This window comes from Salmo salar, chromosome 13, assembly GCF_965601325.2.
Source record: "Salmo salar chromosome 13, fSalSal1, whole genome shotgun sequence".
NCBI classification, from domain to species: Eukaryota; Metazoa; Chordata; class Actinopteri; order Salmoniformes; family Salmonidae; genus Salmo; species Salmo salar.
Window position 1 is genome coordinate 66,979,177 of NC_138303.1, and position 20,703 is coordinate 66,999,879.

General features: G+C 42.8%; 1 protein-coding gene across 1 annotated transcript; it reads right to left on the reverse strand.

Annotated features, from left to right (window-relative positions):
• Positions 1-250: 250 nt before the first annotated feature.
• LOC106567569 (hepatic and glial cell adhesion molecule) lies at positions 251-9,595 on the reverse strand. Its single transcript, XM_014137041.3, has 7 exons — positions 9,406-9,595; positions 5,960-6,304; positions 5,008-5,289; positions 4,156-4,249; positions 1,413-1,507; positions 1,230-1,300; positions 251-855 (listed from the first exon to the last, which is right to left on the reverse strand). Exons 1-7 carry the CDS (start codon positions 9,491-9,493, stop codon positions 520-522), a joined length of 1,311 nt encoding a protein of 436 aa, XP_013992516.1. The 5' UTR covers positions 9,494-9,595; the 3' UTR covers positions 251-519.
• Positions 9,596-20,703: the final 11,108 nt, after the last annotated feature.

Below are 20,703 nucleotides of genomic sequence, written 5' to 3' on the forward strand. Positions count from 1 at the left end.
GGGACATAATGAAATGTAACATAAACAAATTGGCTAACGTGTGAGAACTTAAAAACTAAACTGACCCATACAGTTGTGGAGGATGACAGTGTATTTACAAACCCATTGAGGAGAGAATATTAAAGTGCTGCGTTGGGTTCTGAGACAAACATTACTGCACTATCACGTCATAAAAACATATTTACATACATACAGTCACCATGTGAATATACAGAAATATACACATCTCTCTGCAGCTCTAAGGCATGGACCACAGGGGCCACAGTGTGTGGAAGCTTTTTTCCCTGGCCCAGCTTCAACACACCAGGGTCATATTCATTAGGGCACTGAAAATAAACTGTTTTAAACCATTTTGCAATGAAGAAAGAAAATGAATGTCCAGTTTGTTCCCTTTGGTGCCTAATGAATACGATCCTGTTTCAATTAATCATGGTCTTAAATTTAGGCCAGATGTGTAAGTGCTGGGCTGAAACAAAAGCCTGCACACGCTGCATCTCTCCAGGACTTGCATATAGACAATCAGGGCTGAGTGGTGCCGTTGCTCTCCAGTATGGGGGTGGGCTCTTCCAGCTGAGGGGCAGGCAGTATGCCCACTGGGGTGCGGAACATGCGCCTGGAGCTTCGAGTGCGGGGCGGGGAGGGGGTGGAGGTTTTGCTCTGCACCTTGTTGTTGTGATGTGAAGGGGGGGAGCTGACTGGGGTGCGGGGGTACGTGCGAGAAGAGCGGGCAGGGGGGTCAGGGGAGTGTGAGGAGGGGGGCAGGGAGCTGCTGTAGCTGGGAGGGCTTCTAGGTGGTACAGAGGGGAGGCCCAGGCCTATGTTGCCGGTTGAGTCATGGTCTTCCTGAGGGGAATCCTACAAAGAGGGAAACCAAGTCAATACACACACACACACACACACACACACACACACACACACACACACACACACACACACACACACACACACACACACACACACACACACACACACACACACTGCTCTCTGAACAGGTCCAAACAATACCTAAGGTGTCGCGGCTGTATTATATTCTAAATTGAGATATTGTAGTCATCCTAACAGATGAATGAGGGTTGAGAAATAAAAATGTACAAACCCCCACAGTATCTCTGGGCATTTTATCGATTTATTAAATTAACATTTATTCAGACATGGATTTATTTAGTTATGTTTTGAGTCAGATACTGATGGTGACAGCTTTACATGTTTTTTGTTATTTTGAGAGTTACCTTTTTGAGGATGTAGAGTGCCACTGGATTCTTACGTTCATGTTCAGTCATAAGTTTTGGTAAAACTCTAACTGAACAGGATGAAAAAGACATTGGATGAACACCTTTGGTGCAGCACACATTTTTTTTGTGTGTTATGAATAAATAGGAAATATAAATCAAAGTTATTATAAGTTTTCTTACCTGCATGATTGATTTGGGAATAATCAGGGTGTTCTATTAAATGCCTTGGCAGCCCTGCCAAACCTCTGGGCTTCATTTGCCGTTTCTGACGTTCTCTGCATAATAAACGTACAATATATGTGAGATTAAACTGTGTGCTAAAATGATACAGTATACAACTGTTAAACCCTTTAGAGCCTAAGCCCTGTCTAAGTCAGGGGGGGGGGGGGGGGTTCTAAACTAACATATGGAATTGTTTTAAGATGGTCATACCAAGGATCATTTAGCTATTTTATTTATTTTATTTTATTTTAAGAGCCCTTAATGTATCAAAAAATATATACAAAAATTATTAGATCAACATTTTATTAGGCATTACTGCTATTAGCCAATAGAAACACATTGAATAACAGATTCAGTACATGGAACAACAGATAGTCCCCCCCAAAAAAATCTAAAGGAACTTTGTTTTGTAGTGTCTGTCCTATATCTGAGAGATATAAGAAAGATCAGGATTTTTTTAACATGTATTTATTCCCTTATTTTAGGCACTAAACTGTCTCCATATATACTTCCATAAGTTCTTTTAACTGGTACCGGGGACCTTCAAATGAGTCTTTTGAGGTTTGTGGGCCTTAAAGAAATTGACTATCAATATGCTTCTGCCTTTTTACCACTCTTCTCACTGTATTCCCCCGACCATAGGACCGTGAGAATGCTATTCATTGACTACAGCTCAGCGTTCAACACCATAGTACCCTCAAAGCTCATCACTAAGCTAAGGATCCTGGGACTAAACACCTCCCTCTGCAACTGGATCCTTGACTTCCTGATGGGCCGCCGCCAGGTGGTGAGGGTAAGTAGCAACACATCTGCCATGCTGATCCTCAACACTGGAGCTCCCCAGGGTGTGTGCTCAGTCCCCTCCTGTACTCCCTGTTCACCCACGACTGCATGGCCAGGCACGACTCCAAAACCATAATTAAGTTTGCAGACGTCACAACAGTGGTAGGCCTGATCACCGACAATGACGAGACAGCCTATAGGGAGGAGGTCAGATACCTGGCCGGGTGGTGCCAGAATAACAACCTATCCCTCAACGTAAGCAAAATTAAGGAGATGATTGTGGACTACAGGAAAAGGAGGACTGAGCACAACCCCATTCTTATCGACGGGGCTGTAGTGGAGCAAGTTGAGAGCCTCAAGTTCCTTGGTGTCCACATCAACAACAAACTAGAATGGTCCAAACACACCAAGACAGTTGTGAAGAGGGCACGACAAAGGCTATTCCCCCTCTGGAAACTTAAAAGATTTGGCATGGGTCCTAAGATCCTCAAAAGGTTCTACAGCTGCAACATCGAGAGCATCCTGACTGGTTGCATCACTGCCTGGTACGGCAATTGCTCGGCCTCTGACTGCAAGGCACTACAGAGGGTAGTGGGTATGGCCCAGTACATCACTGAGGCTAAGCTGCCTGCCATCCATGACCTCTACACCAGGCGGTGTCAGAGGAAGGCCCTAAAAATTGTCAAAGACCCCAGCCACCCCAGTCATAGACTGTTCTCTCTACTACCGCATGGCAAGCAGTACCGGAGTGCCAAGTCTAGGACAAAAAGGCTTCTCAACAGTTTTTACCCTCAAGCCATAAGACTCCTGAACAGGTAATCAAATGGCTACCTGGACTATTTGCATCGTGTGCCCCTCCCAACCCCTCTTTTTACGCTATTGCTACTCTCTGTTTATCATATATGCATAGTCACTTTAACTATACATTCATGTTCATACTACCTCAATTGGGCCGAGCAACCAGTGCTCCCACACATTGGCTGACCGGGCTATCTGCATTGTGTCCCACCCACCACCCCCAAACCCCACTTTTACGCAACTGTTACTCTCTGTTCATCATATAGTCACTTTAACCATATCTACATGTGTAACAGTATAGCTTCCGTCCCTCTCCTCGCCCCAACCTGGGCTCGAACCAGGGACCCTCTGCGCACATCAACAACTGACACCCCACAAAGCATCGTACCACAAAAGCCACGGCCCTTGCAGCGCAAGGGGAACAACTACTTAAGGTCGCAGAGTGAGTGACGTCACCAACTGAAACGCTATTAGCGCGCACCACCGCTAACTAACTAGCCATTTCACATCGGTCACACTCACCCCCCTTTTGACCTCCTCCTTTTTCCACAGCAACCAATGATCCGGGTCAACAGCATCAATGTAACAGTATAGCTTCCCTCCCTCTCCTCGCCCCAACTTGGGCTCGAACCAGGGACCCTCTGCGCACATCAACAACTGACACCCCATGAAGCCTCATTACCCATCGCGCCACAAAAGCCGCGGCCCTTGCAGCGCAAGGGGAACAACTACTTAAGGTCGCAGAGCGAGTGACGTCACTAATTGAAATGCTATTAGCGCGCACCACCGCTAACTAACTAGCCATTTCACATCGGTTACACATGCTATCTCAATCAGCCTGACTAACCGGTGTCTGTATGTAGCCTTGCTACTTTTATAGCCTCGCTATTGTATATAGCCTGTCTTTTTACTGTTGTTTTATTTATTTTCCTACCTATTGTTCACCTAATACCTTTTATGCACTATTGGTTAGAGCCTGTAAGTAAGCATTTCACTGTAAGGTACACCTGTTGTATTCGGCGCACGTGACAAATAAACTTTGATTTGATTTGATGTACAGACAGAGAAGCATCCAGAAACATGTAGAGAGTGAGACAAACATCAATAAACCAGTTCTTACTTCTTGGATGGCCCCCAGCAGGCGCATACTGTAACCAAGGTGATGAGGAGAAAAATACCCCCGGTGGAGAGAATTATGTAGAGGGAACTCCTCCCTGTGGGGGGAACATAGGAGGGTCAGGAGGATAGCAGTGTCACAGTCTGTGTCCCAAATGGCACCTGTTTCCCTATTCAGTGCACTACTTTTGACCAGGGTCAATAGGGCTCTGGTCAAAAGTAATGCACTATATTGGGAATACGGCACTATGTAACCACACAGGAAAATAAATGCCCCAGTAGAGCTACTTAACAGTATGTTCAAGCAGAATTACAGTATGTACTTTCTTTCCTGTCCTCCCACGTACACACTCATGTCTCTGTGATGTAGTCATGTACTGTATGTATAGCCAGTGATCGACTTCCCTCCCACGCATTGTCTGTTTGCTAATGGTACATTACAATGATGTTTTTTTCCCCTCTAGAGTGAGGGCTTTGGGTTTATTTTATTTTACAGAAGCTATCTACGATTTGCATTTGCCTTTATTCACCCCTTCCCTAAAGTACAAGGACTTGCTTTTCAGTGAAGTATATGTTTCATGCCCTAGGCTTGAACCACTGGCTTGTACGCCTAAGAAAGAGCTCTGAGATGAAATTATGAAAACAACTTCCATTTTACTTAGTGAGTACTTACTAAAGAAGTCTATATCATGGGTTAGAGAGTGCGAGAGTATTACAGGAGCTAAATTTCTCCATCCCCAACCCTCAACTTTATAGCAAGCAAGTGGTGGGGCTGCCATTTTACAGAAAACCAGATTGCAGATTGTGGCTTTAAATTGCCACTGGTTCAAGCCTATAGGACCACTGTTAAGCCTACTGTAGATAGTGAGTTTAATGGGCAGGCTCTTCATGCTGCCAATAGGGTTCTCCACCACACAGCCGTAGATGTCATCATCCACCATCAGCACCCGCACGATTGTCAAGAGCTTCTGGTCAGGTGACAACTGTAGGCGCGTCTCATTGGTCAGCGGTTTACCGCCTTTCTGCCAGCTGTACTTGGCATTCGTTCCATTGTCGTGGGAGCAGTTGAGGGTAAAGTGCTCGCTGAGCTCCAGCACTGAGGAGGCCTCCATGTGGACATAAGGCCTGGATATGGGCTCTATGGAGAAGAAGCATAGTAGTCACACATGTTTCTGAAATACCCCCAATGAAAAGATTAGGATCTCTTGTTTGTTCAGGGTCAAAGGTTATGCTGATATGATGGTAAAAAAATGTGTCACACATGAGCTAATGTACATATGCAACTTCTCAGGTGACCCATGCGACAATGACTTTACAGGAACAACACTGTTTGGGCTACTGTGCCTTGCACATTCCTTGACAATTCAGGCTATTCATACAAATTCAGCAAATTCATGCAATTCAGCCCAGTCATATAAATGAGAAATATAAACAAAAATGGCAAAAAGCCTTTGGTTTTATCACAGACAATGCCAGAAGTCCCTGCAAGCAGTGCCTCTTTAATGCAAATCATGTCATAGAGGACTATTCACAAACTTAGTGACCTTAGTGTCCACCCTGAAATTGGTAGAGTCATACCAAAGACTCCAAAAATGGTACTCAATGCCTCTGCTTGACACTCAGCATTAAAGAGATGGATTAGGGATAAGGTCCTGCAATAGACTAGCATCCTGTCCAGGAGGTGTACTTGTATATCAAACTGCCTCACGCTACAGAATAAGGACATAGGCTACTACCCTATGGTCCATTCTGGCATGGACAAGGCTTACTTTTCCAAGGCTTACTTACTTACACTATGAACCACCTACCATCCACAGTTAGGTCGATACTCCCTTCTCCAGTGAATGTATCATCCGTGATTGAAATCTCCACTTCGTAGGTGCCCTCGTCCGAGAGCTTGAGGTTGTGGAGCAGGAGGGTGCCATTCTCAAACACCAGGATGCGGTCCCGGTACTCTGGCCTCAGGTTCCCAATGATCTCGGTGCCAATGGACTGGACCACGGTGACAGGCTTGTCGTCCCTCTTCAGCTGCCACTTGATGACAGGCGCGTCGGGGCTGGAGCTGCTGTAGCGGACGGAGAGGAGTGCCTCCCCACCCAACGTGCCCCGGATCAGGGAGCCAGGGCTGGTGATGTTGACCCCCTCGACACTTCCTAGTCATAGAGGAGATGGAACAGACTGGATGTATAAGATCCACTTTATTGTATCTAGTCAATTTATTCAGGTTATAGTCTCCTGGAACATGTGTAAGCACCACCATACATATTATATTTAGCATATTTCTATTCATATTCATATTTTTATTCTTTATCTTATCAGATTAGAGTCTCAGTTTATATCAATGGAACTTACACGCATGTGAGACATAGATTAACTGACACATTACATCGCAATAGGGCACAGGTGTATCCTAGCTGCAATGCCACACCAGTACCACCATCCCAGCCGTAACTAGACGGTCTTTGATTGAGTGGCATGCTTTGATTCATCATTAACAGGTCATTGTCCGGGCATATGCTAAGCTTCCTCCTCTCAGCCCCTTAGCTATTTCAACAGCATATCTCAAACAGTCTAATTTATGGCCAACAGATTTTGCAGCAATACTTTCTGAGTTCATTGACCTGAGGTTTCTTCTCTGTGAGGGAAATAGCCTACAGTATGTGTTCAGAGTGGGCTAATAAAGTGAGAGCCAAATGACTGTATCTGGCTCTGCTGGCTGTTGTTGTGGGCGGTAGGCTGCTGATGACTCGACTGTGGGCACCGGGCCCCCTCCTCCATTGGGGCAGAGTGTGCTGAAGCGAGCCTGCGTGGCAGCACTGCATCGCCGTGGTAACGGCTCGCAGTTCTCTGGGACCGCTGGGATGAGCTGACAAAAGTGGCGATTGTTTGGACCAACTTCCTCCCTGGCAGTCCATGAAAAGAGCCCTCAGAGCAACACGAGATCCCCGATTGGCTGAGCCCGGAGACAGAGGACCCCAGTGATTCTGCTGATGACAACACAATCGCACCTCTTTCTATGTTCGTATCTTCACACCTTTTTTATATATCTCATGTAAAGTTAGAATGATATATTTACAAAAGTATAGATTCTTCGTATATCTTCCCTTTTATGTTTCTAGGTCGTACCTCAATACCCTGAGCTCAGGTCCTTCACCAACCAACATCTGCCCTTTCACCATGATCCTCTCTGCTTGGAGGATCCTCTGATTGTGCCATTCTCACAGAGCAGTTTGGCTCCATGACATCACCATTCATACTGGTGGAGGACTTTGGCTAACCTGCTAAACCAACCGGCAGACATTTGAGTAGTGTAGTGCCCACATGGGCTCAACAGAGGTCAAATACAAACACTTAAACTCGTTAAAGTCTAAACCTTGTGGGCCGGTTTCGCAAACTCAGATTAAGCCATTCTGTACAAAAAAATCATTCTCAGTGGAGAATGTCCATTGAAAGTACATTTTACTCCAGGACTTTTTCTGGGTCCTATTGTGACTGCTTTCTGACAAATAATATATCTTCATCAATTTTTAAATCCACAGGTTATGTGTTGTTTTATGAGTGTCATCAGCTTGACAACAAAATGGTTTTCTAGTAATTTAGGATTAAAAATATGAAGAAATGTACTGTGTTGCATTGTGCAATCAGATTGAATGAAAATACACAGAGTGTACAAACAATATGAACACCTTCCTAATATTGTGTTGCACCCCCTTTTGCCCTCAGGGGGGCATGGACTCTACAAGGTGTCAAAAGCGTTCCACATGGATGCTGGCCCATGATGACTCCAATGCTTCCCACATTTGTGTCAAGTTGGCTGGATGTCCTTTGGGTGGTAGACCATTCTTGATACACATGGGAAACTGTGGAGCATGAAAAACCCAGAAGCTTTGCAGTTCTTGACACACTCAAACCTGTGTGCCTGGCACCTACATGCATACCACAGGAGGTTGGTGGCACCTTAATTGTGGAGAACAGGCTCGTGGTAACGACTGGAGAGGAATTAGTGGAATGGTTCTGTGGGACTCAGTTGGTAGAATATGGCACTTGCAATGCCAGGGTTGTGGTTTTGATTCCCGTTGGGGACCACTACCAACAAATATGAAAATGTATGCACTCTACTGTAAGTTGCTCTGGATAAGAGTGTCTACTAAAATATAAATGTAACAAATACATCAAACACATGGTTTCCAGGTATTTGATGCCGTTCTCCCTTCAGCAGCCCTGTGCTGCATACCCCATTCAAAGGAACTTCAATCTTTTGCCTTGCCCATTCCCCCTCTGAATGGCACACATACACAATCCATGTCTCAATTGTCTCAAGGCTTAAAAATAATTTTTTAACCTGTCTCATCCCCTTCATTTACACTGATTGAAGTGGATTTCACAAGTGACATCGGTAAGGGATCATAGCTTTCAACTGGATTCACCTGGTCAGTCTCTGTTATGGAAAAAGCAGGGGTTCCTATTTTTTATTTGTTTAATCTTTATTTTATCAGGAAGTCATACTGAAACCGAGGTCTCTTTTACAGATGAACCCTACATTTCATAAATTACAGAAAATACACACATCAAAATATAAATGCAAAATGCAAGCAGAAACAAAAACACGTTCATTAAAAAACAAACACATTCATCAGTAATAAGGTCCTCAATCAGCTTTCTGAATTGGCCTAGAGGCACCAAAACATCAAATTTAAGAACATTTAGAAGATTGTTCCACAGATAACATGCAAAAAAAACCTAAGAGCTGATTTACTTAACTCAGTAGAGACCAAAGGAAACCAAAGGAATGTTATGTACACTCAGTGTAAGCTAATATATAATAAGGAAACATTTATTTGCTTGTTTGACATGGAAATTGTGTTTAATGTAATAGTTTTTATATGATACTAATGCACATATAATAATCAAATGTATGAAAATGCAGAAACATGTACATTCATAATAGGGACATTGGCTGCTGTTGAATGACATAGAAAAGCATATTTTGAATTGAATGTATGCATTTTCATAAACACATTTACAAGCAAAAGTAGGCATAATTTAACATGTTCTTGCAAGTAGAATATGAAAAACACAAAATGTATGTGTCCAACCTATCAGACAAACAAATCTCTCAGTCAGAAACCGTTTACTTGTCCACTCCATTCTAAATACCTCCCACCCACATTGCCTTGCCTTGCAAGTGTACACTACACATTGCTTTAAGTCAGCACATATGTGTTTCCCAAAAACAGGGGAAAGTTTCCCTTACCTGACTGGGACAAAACAAGGAGACACCAGAGCAGCAAAAGTTGAGGAGCGGCTATGGCTTTTGAGAGAGCCTCTCTCTCTGCCTTCATCTTGGGTTTAGCACTCCGTTTCTGTCCCAGACATTCAGCATGATTTGTCCACTCTGGCCACGTCCCCCAGAGAGCGCACAGTCATTCCTCCAAGGCAGGGCTCCACTAGGACTGGGTGCACTGCACAACAAAGCAACGCACCAGCAGGCAAGACAGAGTGATGTGTGTGTGTGTGGGTTGGTTCTTCTATCCTTGTGGGGACCTAGAATCCCCAAAAGTCCCCACAAGTATCGAAAACAAAGAAAATCTGCCCTCGTGGGGACATTTCCCACATCCCCATGTGGACAAAGGCTATTTTAAGCTTAGTGGTTAGGGTTACAATTAGGGAAAGGGGGATTCCTAGTCAGTTGTACAACTGTCTGCATTCAACTGAAATGTGTCTTCTGCATTTAACCCAACCCCTCTGAATCAGAGAGGTGCGGGGGGCTGCCATAATCAACATCCACGGTACCTGGGGAACTGCTGTTCTGCTCTGGAGCAGAACAACAGATTTTTACCTTCAGCTGAGGGATTTGATCCAGCAACCTTTCAGTTACTGGCCCAACGCTCTTACCAATAGGCTACAAGGGTAAGGGTAAGGGGTTAGAGGTTAGGGTTAGGGGATGGGTCAGGGTTAGGGGTTAAGGTTAGGATTAGGGTTAGGGCATGGGTGGGCAAACTTTTTGTCTTGAGGGCCACATCGGGATTTTGAAATTCAACGGAGGGCCGCATCTTTTGGGGGACCAATTGTTTGTTAAAATCAATTTGCAGCGGCCTCCCGAGTGGCACAGTGGTCTAAGGCACTGCATCAAAGTGCATGAGGGGTCACTACAGACCTGGGTTCGATTCCAGGCTGTATCACATTGGCCATGCATGGGAGACCCATGAGGCGGTGCACAAATTGGTATTTATCTTTTTGCTCTTTTGCACCCAAGTATCTCTACTTGCACATCATCATCTGCACATCTATCACTCCAGTGTTAATGCTAAATTGTAATTATTTCGCCTCAATGGCCTATTTATTGCCTTACCTCCCTAATCTTCTACATTTGCACACACTGTACATAGATTTTTCTATTGTGTTATTGACTGTACGTTTGTTTATGTGTAACTCTGTGTTGTTTTTTTCGTCGCACTGCTTTGCTTTATCTTGGCCAGGTTGCAGTTGTAAATGAGAACTTGTTCTCAACTGGCCTACCTGTCAAGGCACAAAGTGAGACCTAATGCAGACACAGGAGGCAGATGGTTGGAGTCTTACAATGTTTATTAATCCAAAGGGGTAGGCAAGAGAATGGTCGTGGACAGGCAAAAAGGTTAAAACCAGATCAGAGTCCAGGAGGTACAGAGTGGCAGACAGGCTCATGGACAAGGCAGGCAGAATGGTCAGGCAGGCAGGTACAAAGTCCAGAAATAGGCAAGGGTCAAAACCGGGAGGACTAGAAAAAGGAGAATACAAAAAGCAGGAGAATGGGGAAAACCACTGGTTGACTTGGAAACAAACAAGACGAACTGGCACAGAGAGACAGGAAACATAGGGATAAATACTGTACACTGGGGAAAACAAGCGACACCTGGAGGGGGTGGAGACAATAACGAGGACAGGTGAAACTGATCAGGGTGTGACACTACCTGGTTAATAAAGGTGAAATAAAAATAAAAATAAAAATAAATAAATAAGGAAATCAGTCAATTTAAATAAATTCATTAGACCCTAATTTATGGATTTCACATGACTGGGCAGGGGGGCAGACATGGGTGGGCCTGGGAGGCCATAGGCTCAGCCAATCAGAATGAGTTTTCCCCCACAAAAGGTATTTCTTACAGACAGAAATAATCCTCAATTTGTGAGGCCGGTTGGAGGCAGTTTATGGTAGAGAAATTAACATTAAATGATCTTGCAACAGCTCTATTGGACATTCCTGCAGTCTGCATACCAACTGCACGCTCAAAACTTGAGAAATCTGTGGCATTGTGTTGTGTGACAAAACCGCACATTTTAAAGTGGGCTTTTATTGTCCCCAGCACAAGGTGCACCTGTGTAATGATCATGCTGTTTAAATCAGCTTTTTGATTTGCTACACCTATCATGGTGGATGGATTATCTTGGCAAATGAGAAATGCTCACTAATAGGAATGTAAACTAATTTGTGCACAACATTTGAGAGAAAGAAGTTTTTTGTGCGTATGTGTCACGTTCTGACCCGTATAAGGGGTTATTTGTTATTGTAGTTTGGTCAGGGCGTGGCAGGGGTGTGTTTGTTTTGTGTTGCCGGTTTTTGGGTATTGTTCTATGTTTTGTATTTCTATGTTTTTTCTATGTTGTGTATTTCTTTGTGTTGGCCTGGTATGGCTCTCAATCAGGGACAGCTGTACATCGTTGTTGCTGATTGGGAGTCATACTTAGGTAGCCCTTTTTTCCACCTGTCTTTTGTGGGAAGTTGTATTTGCACTGCTGGTGTTAGCCTGCAAAACTGTTTAGCTGTCGTTCATTTGTTTTCGTGTTTTGTGTAGTGTTCAATAAAAATTAATATGAGCATTCACATACCAGCTGCATTTTGGTCCAATCACTACGACGGCCGTGACAGTATGGAAGATTTCTGAGATTTTTATTTCAGCTCATGAAACATTTTATGTTGCGTTTATATTTTTGGTCAGCGTAGTTCACTACTTTTGACCAGGGCCCATGGTCAAAAGAACACTATATAGGAAATATGGTGACATTTGGGACACAGCCAGGGTATATGGGCCAAATACAGTTCTTGATGAACGGAAGGTGGGTTGATAAAATTGCATTTATTTGCAGAATATTCTAGCTATGTGAGAGAGAGGAAAGAAAAATACTGTTTTATTTGGTTGCCTTAAAGGAACATTTCACTCATAAATGGAAATTTGATGGATCTTTTCAGACCTCAAAAGCAGAGTAATGTCAAGTTGAAACCACATCCCACAACATGAGAATACTTTAGGGGTCTATAAACATCTGACAGTCTTGTAATGTCCCTTTATGTAGCCGACTCATTACATTAAGTACTCATCAAATAAACTATGATTACAATAGAACAGATTAACTCTCCTGTTGTGTTCGTTTCATGTTAATTAATTCTGTGTTCCCCGTCCAAAATGACCGCCCCATTATAGCTGACTATAAATCCATAATAATACATATATTATCACCTAATGTTGTGTTAGATCTTTGTATCAACTTAAGTTATTGTGAACATTACAAGTTTTGAACTTCTATTTGCTATTTATGGCCTGTAGGAATCATTGACCTGAGCTCATACAACTCATTTTTGAGTAAAGAAAAGCATAATGTATGGATTATTTTGACTATAACAAATACTCACATGAAACATATTGTGCTATTTATCACAGACTATTTTGTGTCAAAGTTTAACAAGGACATTTGTTTTGAAACCATTTCAAATGTTTAAATAGTGGCAGGATTTTATGTCATCAACCCAGGATATGGCGTATCTCGTTGGCCCTGGGGTCATCCTGATAATCAATCAATCAATCAAATGTATTTATAAAGCCCTTCTTACATCAGCTGATGTCACAAAGTGCTGTACAGAAACCCAGCCTAAAACCCCAAACAGCAAGCAATGCAGGTGTAGAAGCAGGTGTAGAAGCACGGTGGCAAGGGAAAAACTCCCTAGAAAGGCCAGAACCTAGGAAGAAACCTAGAGAGCCACCTGTGCCGGGTGGAGATTATAACAGAACATGGCCAAGATGTTCAAATGTTCATAGATGACCAGCAGGGTCAAATAATAATAATCACAGTGGTTGTCGAGGATGCAACAGTTCAGCACCTCAGGAGTAAATGTCAGTTGGCTTTTCATAGCCGATCAGTCAGAGTCCTCCTAAAGCGCCTCCTACCAGCCTCCATTGCTGTATGGTGCACTCAAAATGTCTTGTATTTGGGTAGCCAGCCTAGAATATTGCTCAAATGTTGCTGTAATATGCCTTCATGTTTATCCTTTGCATGGTGTTTTGTTGCAGGTTTAGTTTTTTGGTTATTCAGTATCAAGCTTAAAAACAGAAGCTAGAAGGCAACATTTTAGTAGCCTAGCTAGGATGTGGCATGTGTCTGTACATTTTCCCTCTACTGCATGTGGTAAACGGACACACTAAAGCAGCGCAACTGACATTGAATTCACAATGTGAGCGCATCAGGCCGTAATTTCATGAAGTATATAGATAACTCAACTGTTGACTCAATTATACTTGCTTGTGTGTCTATTTGTAGTTATTTATACCTGTGTGTGAATCCTTTATCTTATAACTTTTTGACAACCAAGATCAAATGTTCTGTAGGCCATGGCAATGACCGTTGGAACCGAAACTTGGCATGGACATTTTGCCTACAATACGTTTAAACTTTCGGTCAGGTAGAAGATTTGGTCAGTGGCATTATTGATGATATCATACAGTGCACTGGCTGTCTCGTGTGTGTGTGTGTGTGTGTGTGTGTGTGTGTGTGTGTGTGTGTGTGTGTGTGTGTGTGGGGGGGGGGGGGGGGGTTCTGGGAGAAGGGGTGTACCTGTGGATGTATTTCAAGGCTTACCTTCAAACTCAGTGCCTCTTTGCTGACATCATGGGAAAATCAAAAGAAATCAGCAAAAGAAAATTGTAGACCTCCACAAGTCTGGTTCATCCTTGGGAGCAATTTCCAAATGCCTGAAGGTACCACGTTCATCTGTACAAACAATAGTACGCAAGTATAAACACCATGGGACCATGCAGCCACCATACCGCTCAGGAAGGAGACGCGTTCTGTCTCCGAGAGATGAACGTACTTTGGTGCAAAAAGCAATCCCAGAATAACGGCAAAGGACCTTGTGAAGATGCTGGAGGAAATAGGTACAAAAGTATCTATATCCACAGTAAAATGAGTCCTATATCGACATAACCTGAAAGGCTGTTCAGCAAGGAAGAAGCCACTACTCCAAAACCGCCATAAAAAAAGCCAGATTACGGTTTGCAACTGCACATGTGGACAAAGATTGTACTTTTTGGAGAAATGTCCTCTGGTCTAATGTATGTAAACTTCCGACTTCAACTGTGTTATTACAATTCATAACAGCTATTGAAAATATGAGCATATTTTTCTTACAATCAATCTTACGATCAAAGTTTCACATTCAACCTTTTAGTGTGAAAAACTAAATAAAATCCCCTTATGCATGTTTTATAATATTTCAAAACATTTATTTGAAAATCCAAAGTTCATCATTAATATAAACGACAACACTAACAATTGTGAATTCAGAAAACATGAACACTAAAAGGAACAAAGTGTGTGTGTGTGGTGTGGTGCTTACTTATTCTGTCTTAGTCCATGCATTTGTTACAAACCACAAGCATGTGACTGTGCTCTTTGCAGACGGGTGTGTTGCACTGAGAACACCAGCAGCTGACTTTTCTATCCTTTGCGCTTAGGCAGAGCTGGCACCTCTTCCTCTTCTGGCCCTGGCTGCTCTGAGTGGTGGTGGCATGGCTCTTTTTCATCACCCCACATGTTTCCATTGCCTCAGTTCTTCTGTGGAGCTGGGAGAACCTTCCAGAAGGACAACCATCTCTGCAGCACTCTAACAATCAGGCCTTTATGGTAAAGTGGCCAGACGGAAGCCGCTCCTCAGTAAAAGGCACATGACAGCTCGCTTGGAGGTTTTCCAAAAGGCACCTAAACAACTCTCAGAGTATGAGAAACAAGATTCTCTGGTCTGAGGAAACAATACAGCAAAAAAAAACATTTGGCCGGGTCATTTTGATCCGGCATGTGCATCCTAGGGTTAAGAGAAAATGACTCAAGTAAAATTGAAAGTCACCCAGTAAAATACTACTTGAGTAAAAGTATAAAAGTATTTGGTTTTAAATGTACTTAAGTATCAAAAGTAAAAGTATAAATCATTTAACATTCCTTATATTAAACAAACCAGACAACACAATTTTCTTGTTTTTTAAATTTATGGATAGCCAGGTGCGCAGTTCAACACTCAGATATAATTTACAAATGAAGCCTGTGTTTAGTGAGTCTGACAGACCAGAGGCAGTAGGGATGGGATGTTCCCTTGATAAGTGTGTGAATTAGACAATTGTCCTGTGCTGCTAATCATTCAAAATGTAACGAGTACTTTTGGGTCTCAGAGAAAATGTAAGCAGTAAAAAGTACATTATTTTCTTTAGGAATGTAGTGGAGTAAAAGTAAAAGTTGTCAAAAATATAGATAGGTAAGTAAAGTACAGATACCCCAAAAAACTCCTTAAGTAGTACTTTAAAGTATTTTTACTTAAGCGCTTTATACCACTGCATCAAACATATGGAAATCAAATGTTTGACTCTGTTTCATTTATTCCATTCCAGCAAATACAACGACCCTGTCCTCCTAGAACGCCACCCACCAGCCTCCACTGCCATATAGCAACGCTGCATTCAACCTTTCTGGTGATCATTGCTAGTGCAAAAATTTAAAAAAAAATGTTTAACATGTTACAACAACCTAGCTACGTTTTTGTTATTTGGAGTTATTAAATAGTTTTTGATTAGAGTCGCAGCATATTATGCATATCTGCAAGCATAGCAGCAAAGGCTGGACAAATATTATTAATCTCCTGTTTTGTTTTAATATGTTACAAATGCAGGGGCGATTTTAGCATGTAAATCTTGGTGGGGCAAAAAAAAAAAAGTGGGATGCATGCCAGCAAAGCCAATACACAACATAACACTAAACAATATGTTAATTATGGTGACAAACGGTGCCCGCAAACTGTTAGGGACTACATAAAGCTGTTCCTTCCTTACTTACTTACTTCCAGCAGCAGTACCAACATCTTACCACTGCTACACCTGGCTATCAGCGAAGCCTTGACTGGCAGTGAAACAGTTCATTCAGCCTCATTTACTGTGTTTAGAAAAAACATAGCTGATATGGCTGACTTGCTTAAACAAATGTGGTTTCTAATGACAATTGAGATGTACTAATAACTATGGAATAAGGGGACGACAAGCAGATAAGAGGCAATCCGTAATTTCGATTAAGACATTAATAAGCGAGCGAGGAGAGACATAGTGAATATAACTATTTGTTTAGCCCTTTTGAAATGCACAGCGACAGAATTCATAACATGGGTCGTTCTTACAGTGTTCTCCCTGTACAACAAGTCAGAACCTTAGGATAAATAAAGGGGGCATATAAGCAGACAATGAAAGCTCTCTAAAACAAGTAATAGGCTACACATGCACCACCAAGTCAGAACAGTATGCGAAAAATAAGAGGGGTAAATAGACCAAATTATATGGGTGAGGCACATGGGCCACTAACATCTTGCTACACAACATTCACTTAGTATTACTTTCTTAGCTACAGTATACTTATCTCCCTGGCATATTACATCATGTATGCAGCAGCATACAATACATTTTTGGACTCACCTTGTTGTGCTGTGCGTACTTGAACAGGAAGGTGGCGCGGCAGGCACATTTTGTCATCAAATCCTCTGGACTTATGGTGCTTTCAAAACAACTGTGAACTCAGGAAAAAACAAGGTCGAATCATGATGAAGTCATTGAACTTCAGGTCGTAGCTTTAGAAAGAGGCCGGATTTACAATTCCGAGTTGGATGACCGTACAAAATGTATTTTCCCAGCCGGAGCTCGTTTATTCCCGACTTCCCAGTTGTGTTGAACTCACTGAACTCAAGTTTTCACAGTTCAGAGTTATTAACAGTTGTTTTGGGGGCAGCACAAATCATGCTTCATTGACAGCATGGTCATTGTTGAATGTTTATTATTTTAAACTTGGAAAAGATCCCCTTAACCCCAGATTTGGGACCACACAGCCGCCGTACACAGCCGATGTTACAGATTCCTTCCAAACCACTCATTGCTGAATTTGCGATTTGCAACTTGTTGTGTAATGTTTATGTCCAATGGCTGTTTTATCTATAATTTCTCTACACTATTTATCTTCATATGACAAGGATTAAATAGGATTTGCCAGTAGATTGCTGACTTGATTCATGATGATTACTGCTGGCTAAAATTGATAACATTGTTTTTTTTTACCCTCATCAATCTACACACAATACCCCATAATGACAAAGCAAAAACAGGTTTAGACATTTTTGCAATTTGAAATTTCACATTTACATAAGTATTCAGTACTTTGGCTGTGATTACAGCCTCGAGTCTTCTTGGGTATGACACTACAAGCTTGGCACACCTGTATTTGGGGAATTTCTCCCATTCTTCTCTACACATCCTCTCAAGCTCTGTCAGGTTGGATGGGGAGCATCGCTGCACAGCTATTTTCAGGTCTCTCCAGAGATGTTCGATCAGGTTCAAGTCGGGATCTGGCTTGGCCACTCAAGGACATTCAGAGACTTGTCCCAAAGCCACTCATGCGTTGTCTTGGCTGTGTGCTTAGGGTTGTTGTCGTTTTGGAAGGTGAACCTTCATCCCAGTCTGAGGTCTTGAGCGCTTTGGAGCAGGTTTTCATCAAGGATCTCTCTGTACTTTGCTTCGTTCATCTCCCAGTCCCTGCCGCTGAAAAACATCCCACAGCATGATGCTGCCACCACCATGATTCACCGTAGGGATGGTGCCAGGTTTCCTCCAAATGTGACGCTTGGCATTCAGGCCAAAGAGTTCAATCTTGATTTCATCCGTCCAGAGAATCTTTGCTTCTCATGGTTTGAGAGTCCTTTAGGTGCCTTTTGGCAAAATCCAAGCGGCCTATCATGTGTCTTTTACTGTGGAGGGGCTTCCGTCTGGCTACTCTACCATAAAGGCCTGAATGGTGGAGTGCTGCAGAGATGGTCGTCCTTCTGGAAGGTTCTTCAATCTCCACAGAGGAACTCTGGAGCTCTGTCAGAGTAACCATCAGGTTCTGGGTCACCCCGCTGACCAAGGCCCTTCTTCCCCGATTGCTCAGTTTGGCCAGGCGGCCAGCTCTAGGAAGAGTCTTTGTGGTTCCAAAGAATGATGGAGGCCACTGTGTTCTTGGGGATGCTGTAAAAATGTTTTGGTACCCTTCCCCAGAATGTTTTGGTACCCTTCCCCCTTCCCCTTCCCCAGATCTGTGCCTTGACACAATCCGTTCTCGGATCTCCACGGACAATTTCTTCGACTTCAAGGCTTGGTTTTTGCTCTGACATGCATGATCAACTGTGGGACCTTATATAGACAGGTTTGTGCCTTTCCATATCATGTCCAATCAACTGAATTCAGCACAGGTGGACTCCAAGTTGTAGAATCATCTCAAGGATGATCAATGGAAACAGGATGCACCTGGCTCAATTTTTTGTCTCATAGCAAAGTGTCTGAATACTTATGTAAATAAGGTCTTTATGTTTTTATTTATTGCATTTTCCTAAAAATTCTAAAAACCTGTTTTCACTTTGTTGTTATAGGGTGTTGTGTGTAAATTGATGAGGACATTTTTTTATTTAATCCATTTTAGAAAAAGGCTGTAACGTAACACAATGTGAAAATAGGGATGGGGTCTGAATACTTTCCGAATGCACTGTACTTTTAAGTGGATATTATAAAGGTTCATTTTTTTTCAAATAAAACAATGGGTAATTTGGGTTGCAGTTGTATGTACCTTTCTGTGTAAAAACAAACATAATAGGCTATGTCTGGGTGGCAAATCTGTTGTGTTTTTTTCAATATGGCCCTTGCACTGACTGAGTTTGACACCCCTGATCTATTTAAAAAAATATATATATATATTTAACCAGGTGTAACAATTTAGCTTCCGTCCCAACCTGGGCTTGAACCAGGGACCCTCTGCACGTAGACGACAGTCACCCTCGAAGCATCGTTACCCATCGCGCCACAAAAGCCGCGGCCCTTGCAGAGCAATGGGAACAACTACTTCAGGTCGCAGAGCAAGTGACGTCACCCAATTGAAACGCTATTAGCGCGCACCACCGCTAACTAACTAGCCATTTCACATCGGTTACACAGGCAAGTAAGTTAAGAACAAATTCTTATTTACAATGACGGCCAACCCTAACAACACTGGGCTAATTGTGCGCCACCCTATGGGACTCCCAATCACGCCAGGGTCTGTAGTGACACCTCCAGCACTGAGATGCAGTGCCTTAGACCGCTGCGCCACTAGGAAACCCAGTATCTTTAACTGAATGTAAACAAAAGACCCCCCCACCAGTGAAGTCTCATTGACACCAGCATAGTCTTATATTGAGATATATCAATTCATTTACATTTCACAGATCCATAGGTATAAGACCTCTGGGCTACTCTATTTGTTTGTCTTCATCGATCCTCTCTGGCACTTATCACAGTTCTTATGCTCTGATGACACCCCCTGCTGTTCACTTTACACCATAGCAAGCTCAAGTGGCCATGACAAGTTCAACGAATAGTGGCCAATAGTGACAAAACCAAACATTTTCACTGTAGAAATGTAGAAAACGAAGAAACAACATATCCGGCTCAGCAAATTTGTGTACATGAGTCAGCAGGGTGGTATTCACCATAGCAAAGCATTTTATAATGGAAAATGTAAATGAGCATTTCTTGTTTAGTTCCCAATGAATTTGACACAGTACTTTGTGTGCACTTAGTAGCCTCGCCTATAAGGGGCTTAGATTCGGATTTTGTAGGTTGTGGTGCTTTTTAATGATAACTCTATTGTAAACGGTTCCATTTCCATGATGTGCTGTCTCGCAACCTGGAGTGGTACAATTCAATTCCATTACACCCCACCCTCATGCTAACTCCTGCAGATACTCTGCACAGGAGTGTGTTCGGCTGTGTCAGTGCTTGTCTGTGTTTTAACATGCTTCAAGTGCCCTGCCTACTGTAGTCATTGACAGGCTCTTCCCATTTGTGGTAGTGGGTGAGTGAGGCCTGAGAGGGGACACCATTATAAACTATCCCAGATACCATCTGGCCTAGCTCGAAACCCACTTTATCCACTTTGACAAACGTCTTTACTTTTTCATTAGGCTTAATACAAACATCCATTGGGATCCATTGTACTGTTCAATGCTACTGTCAAACATTTTAAGGCTCTATGGTAAAGATGCCATTTGGTTGAACCACTCATTCCCCCCTGTTCCTCTCAATGCTCACCTCAACCTTCATAAATCCTTCATATGCCCGACCACACCTCAGCAATTGTGCTACGATGACTCTCTTTAAACTGTGTTAATTCCCTAAACATGAGCTATACTCACTCGTTCTCCACAACTCCAAGT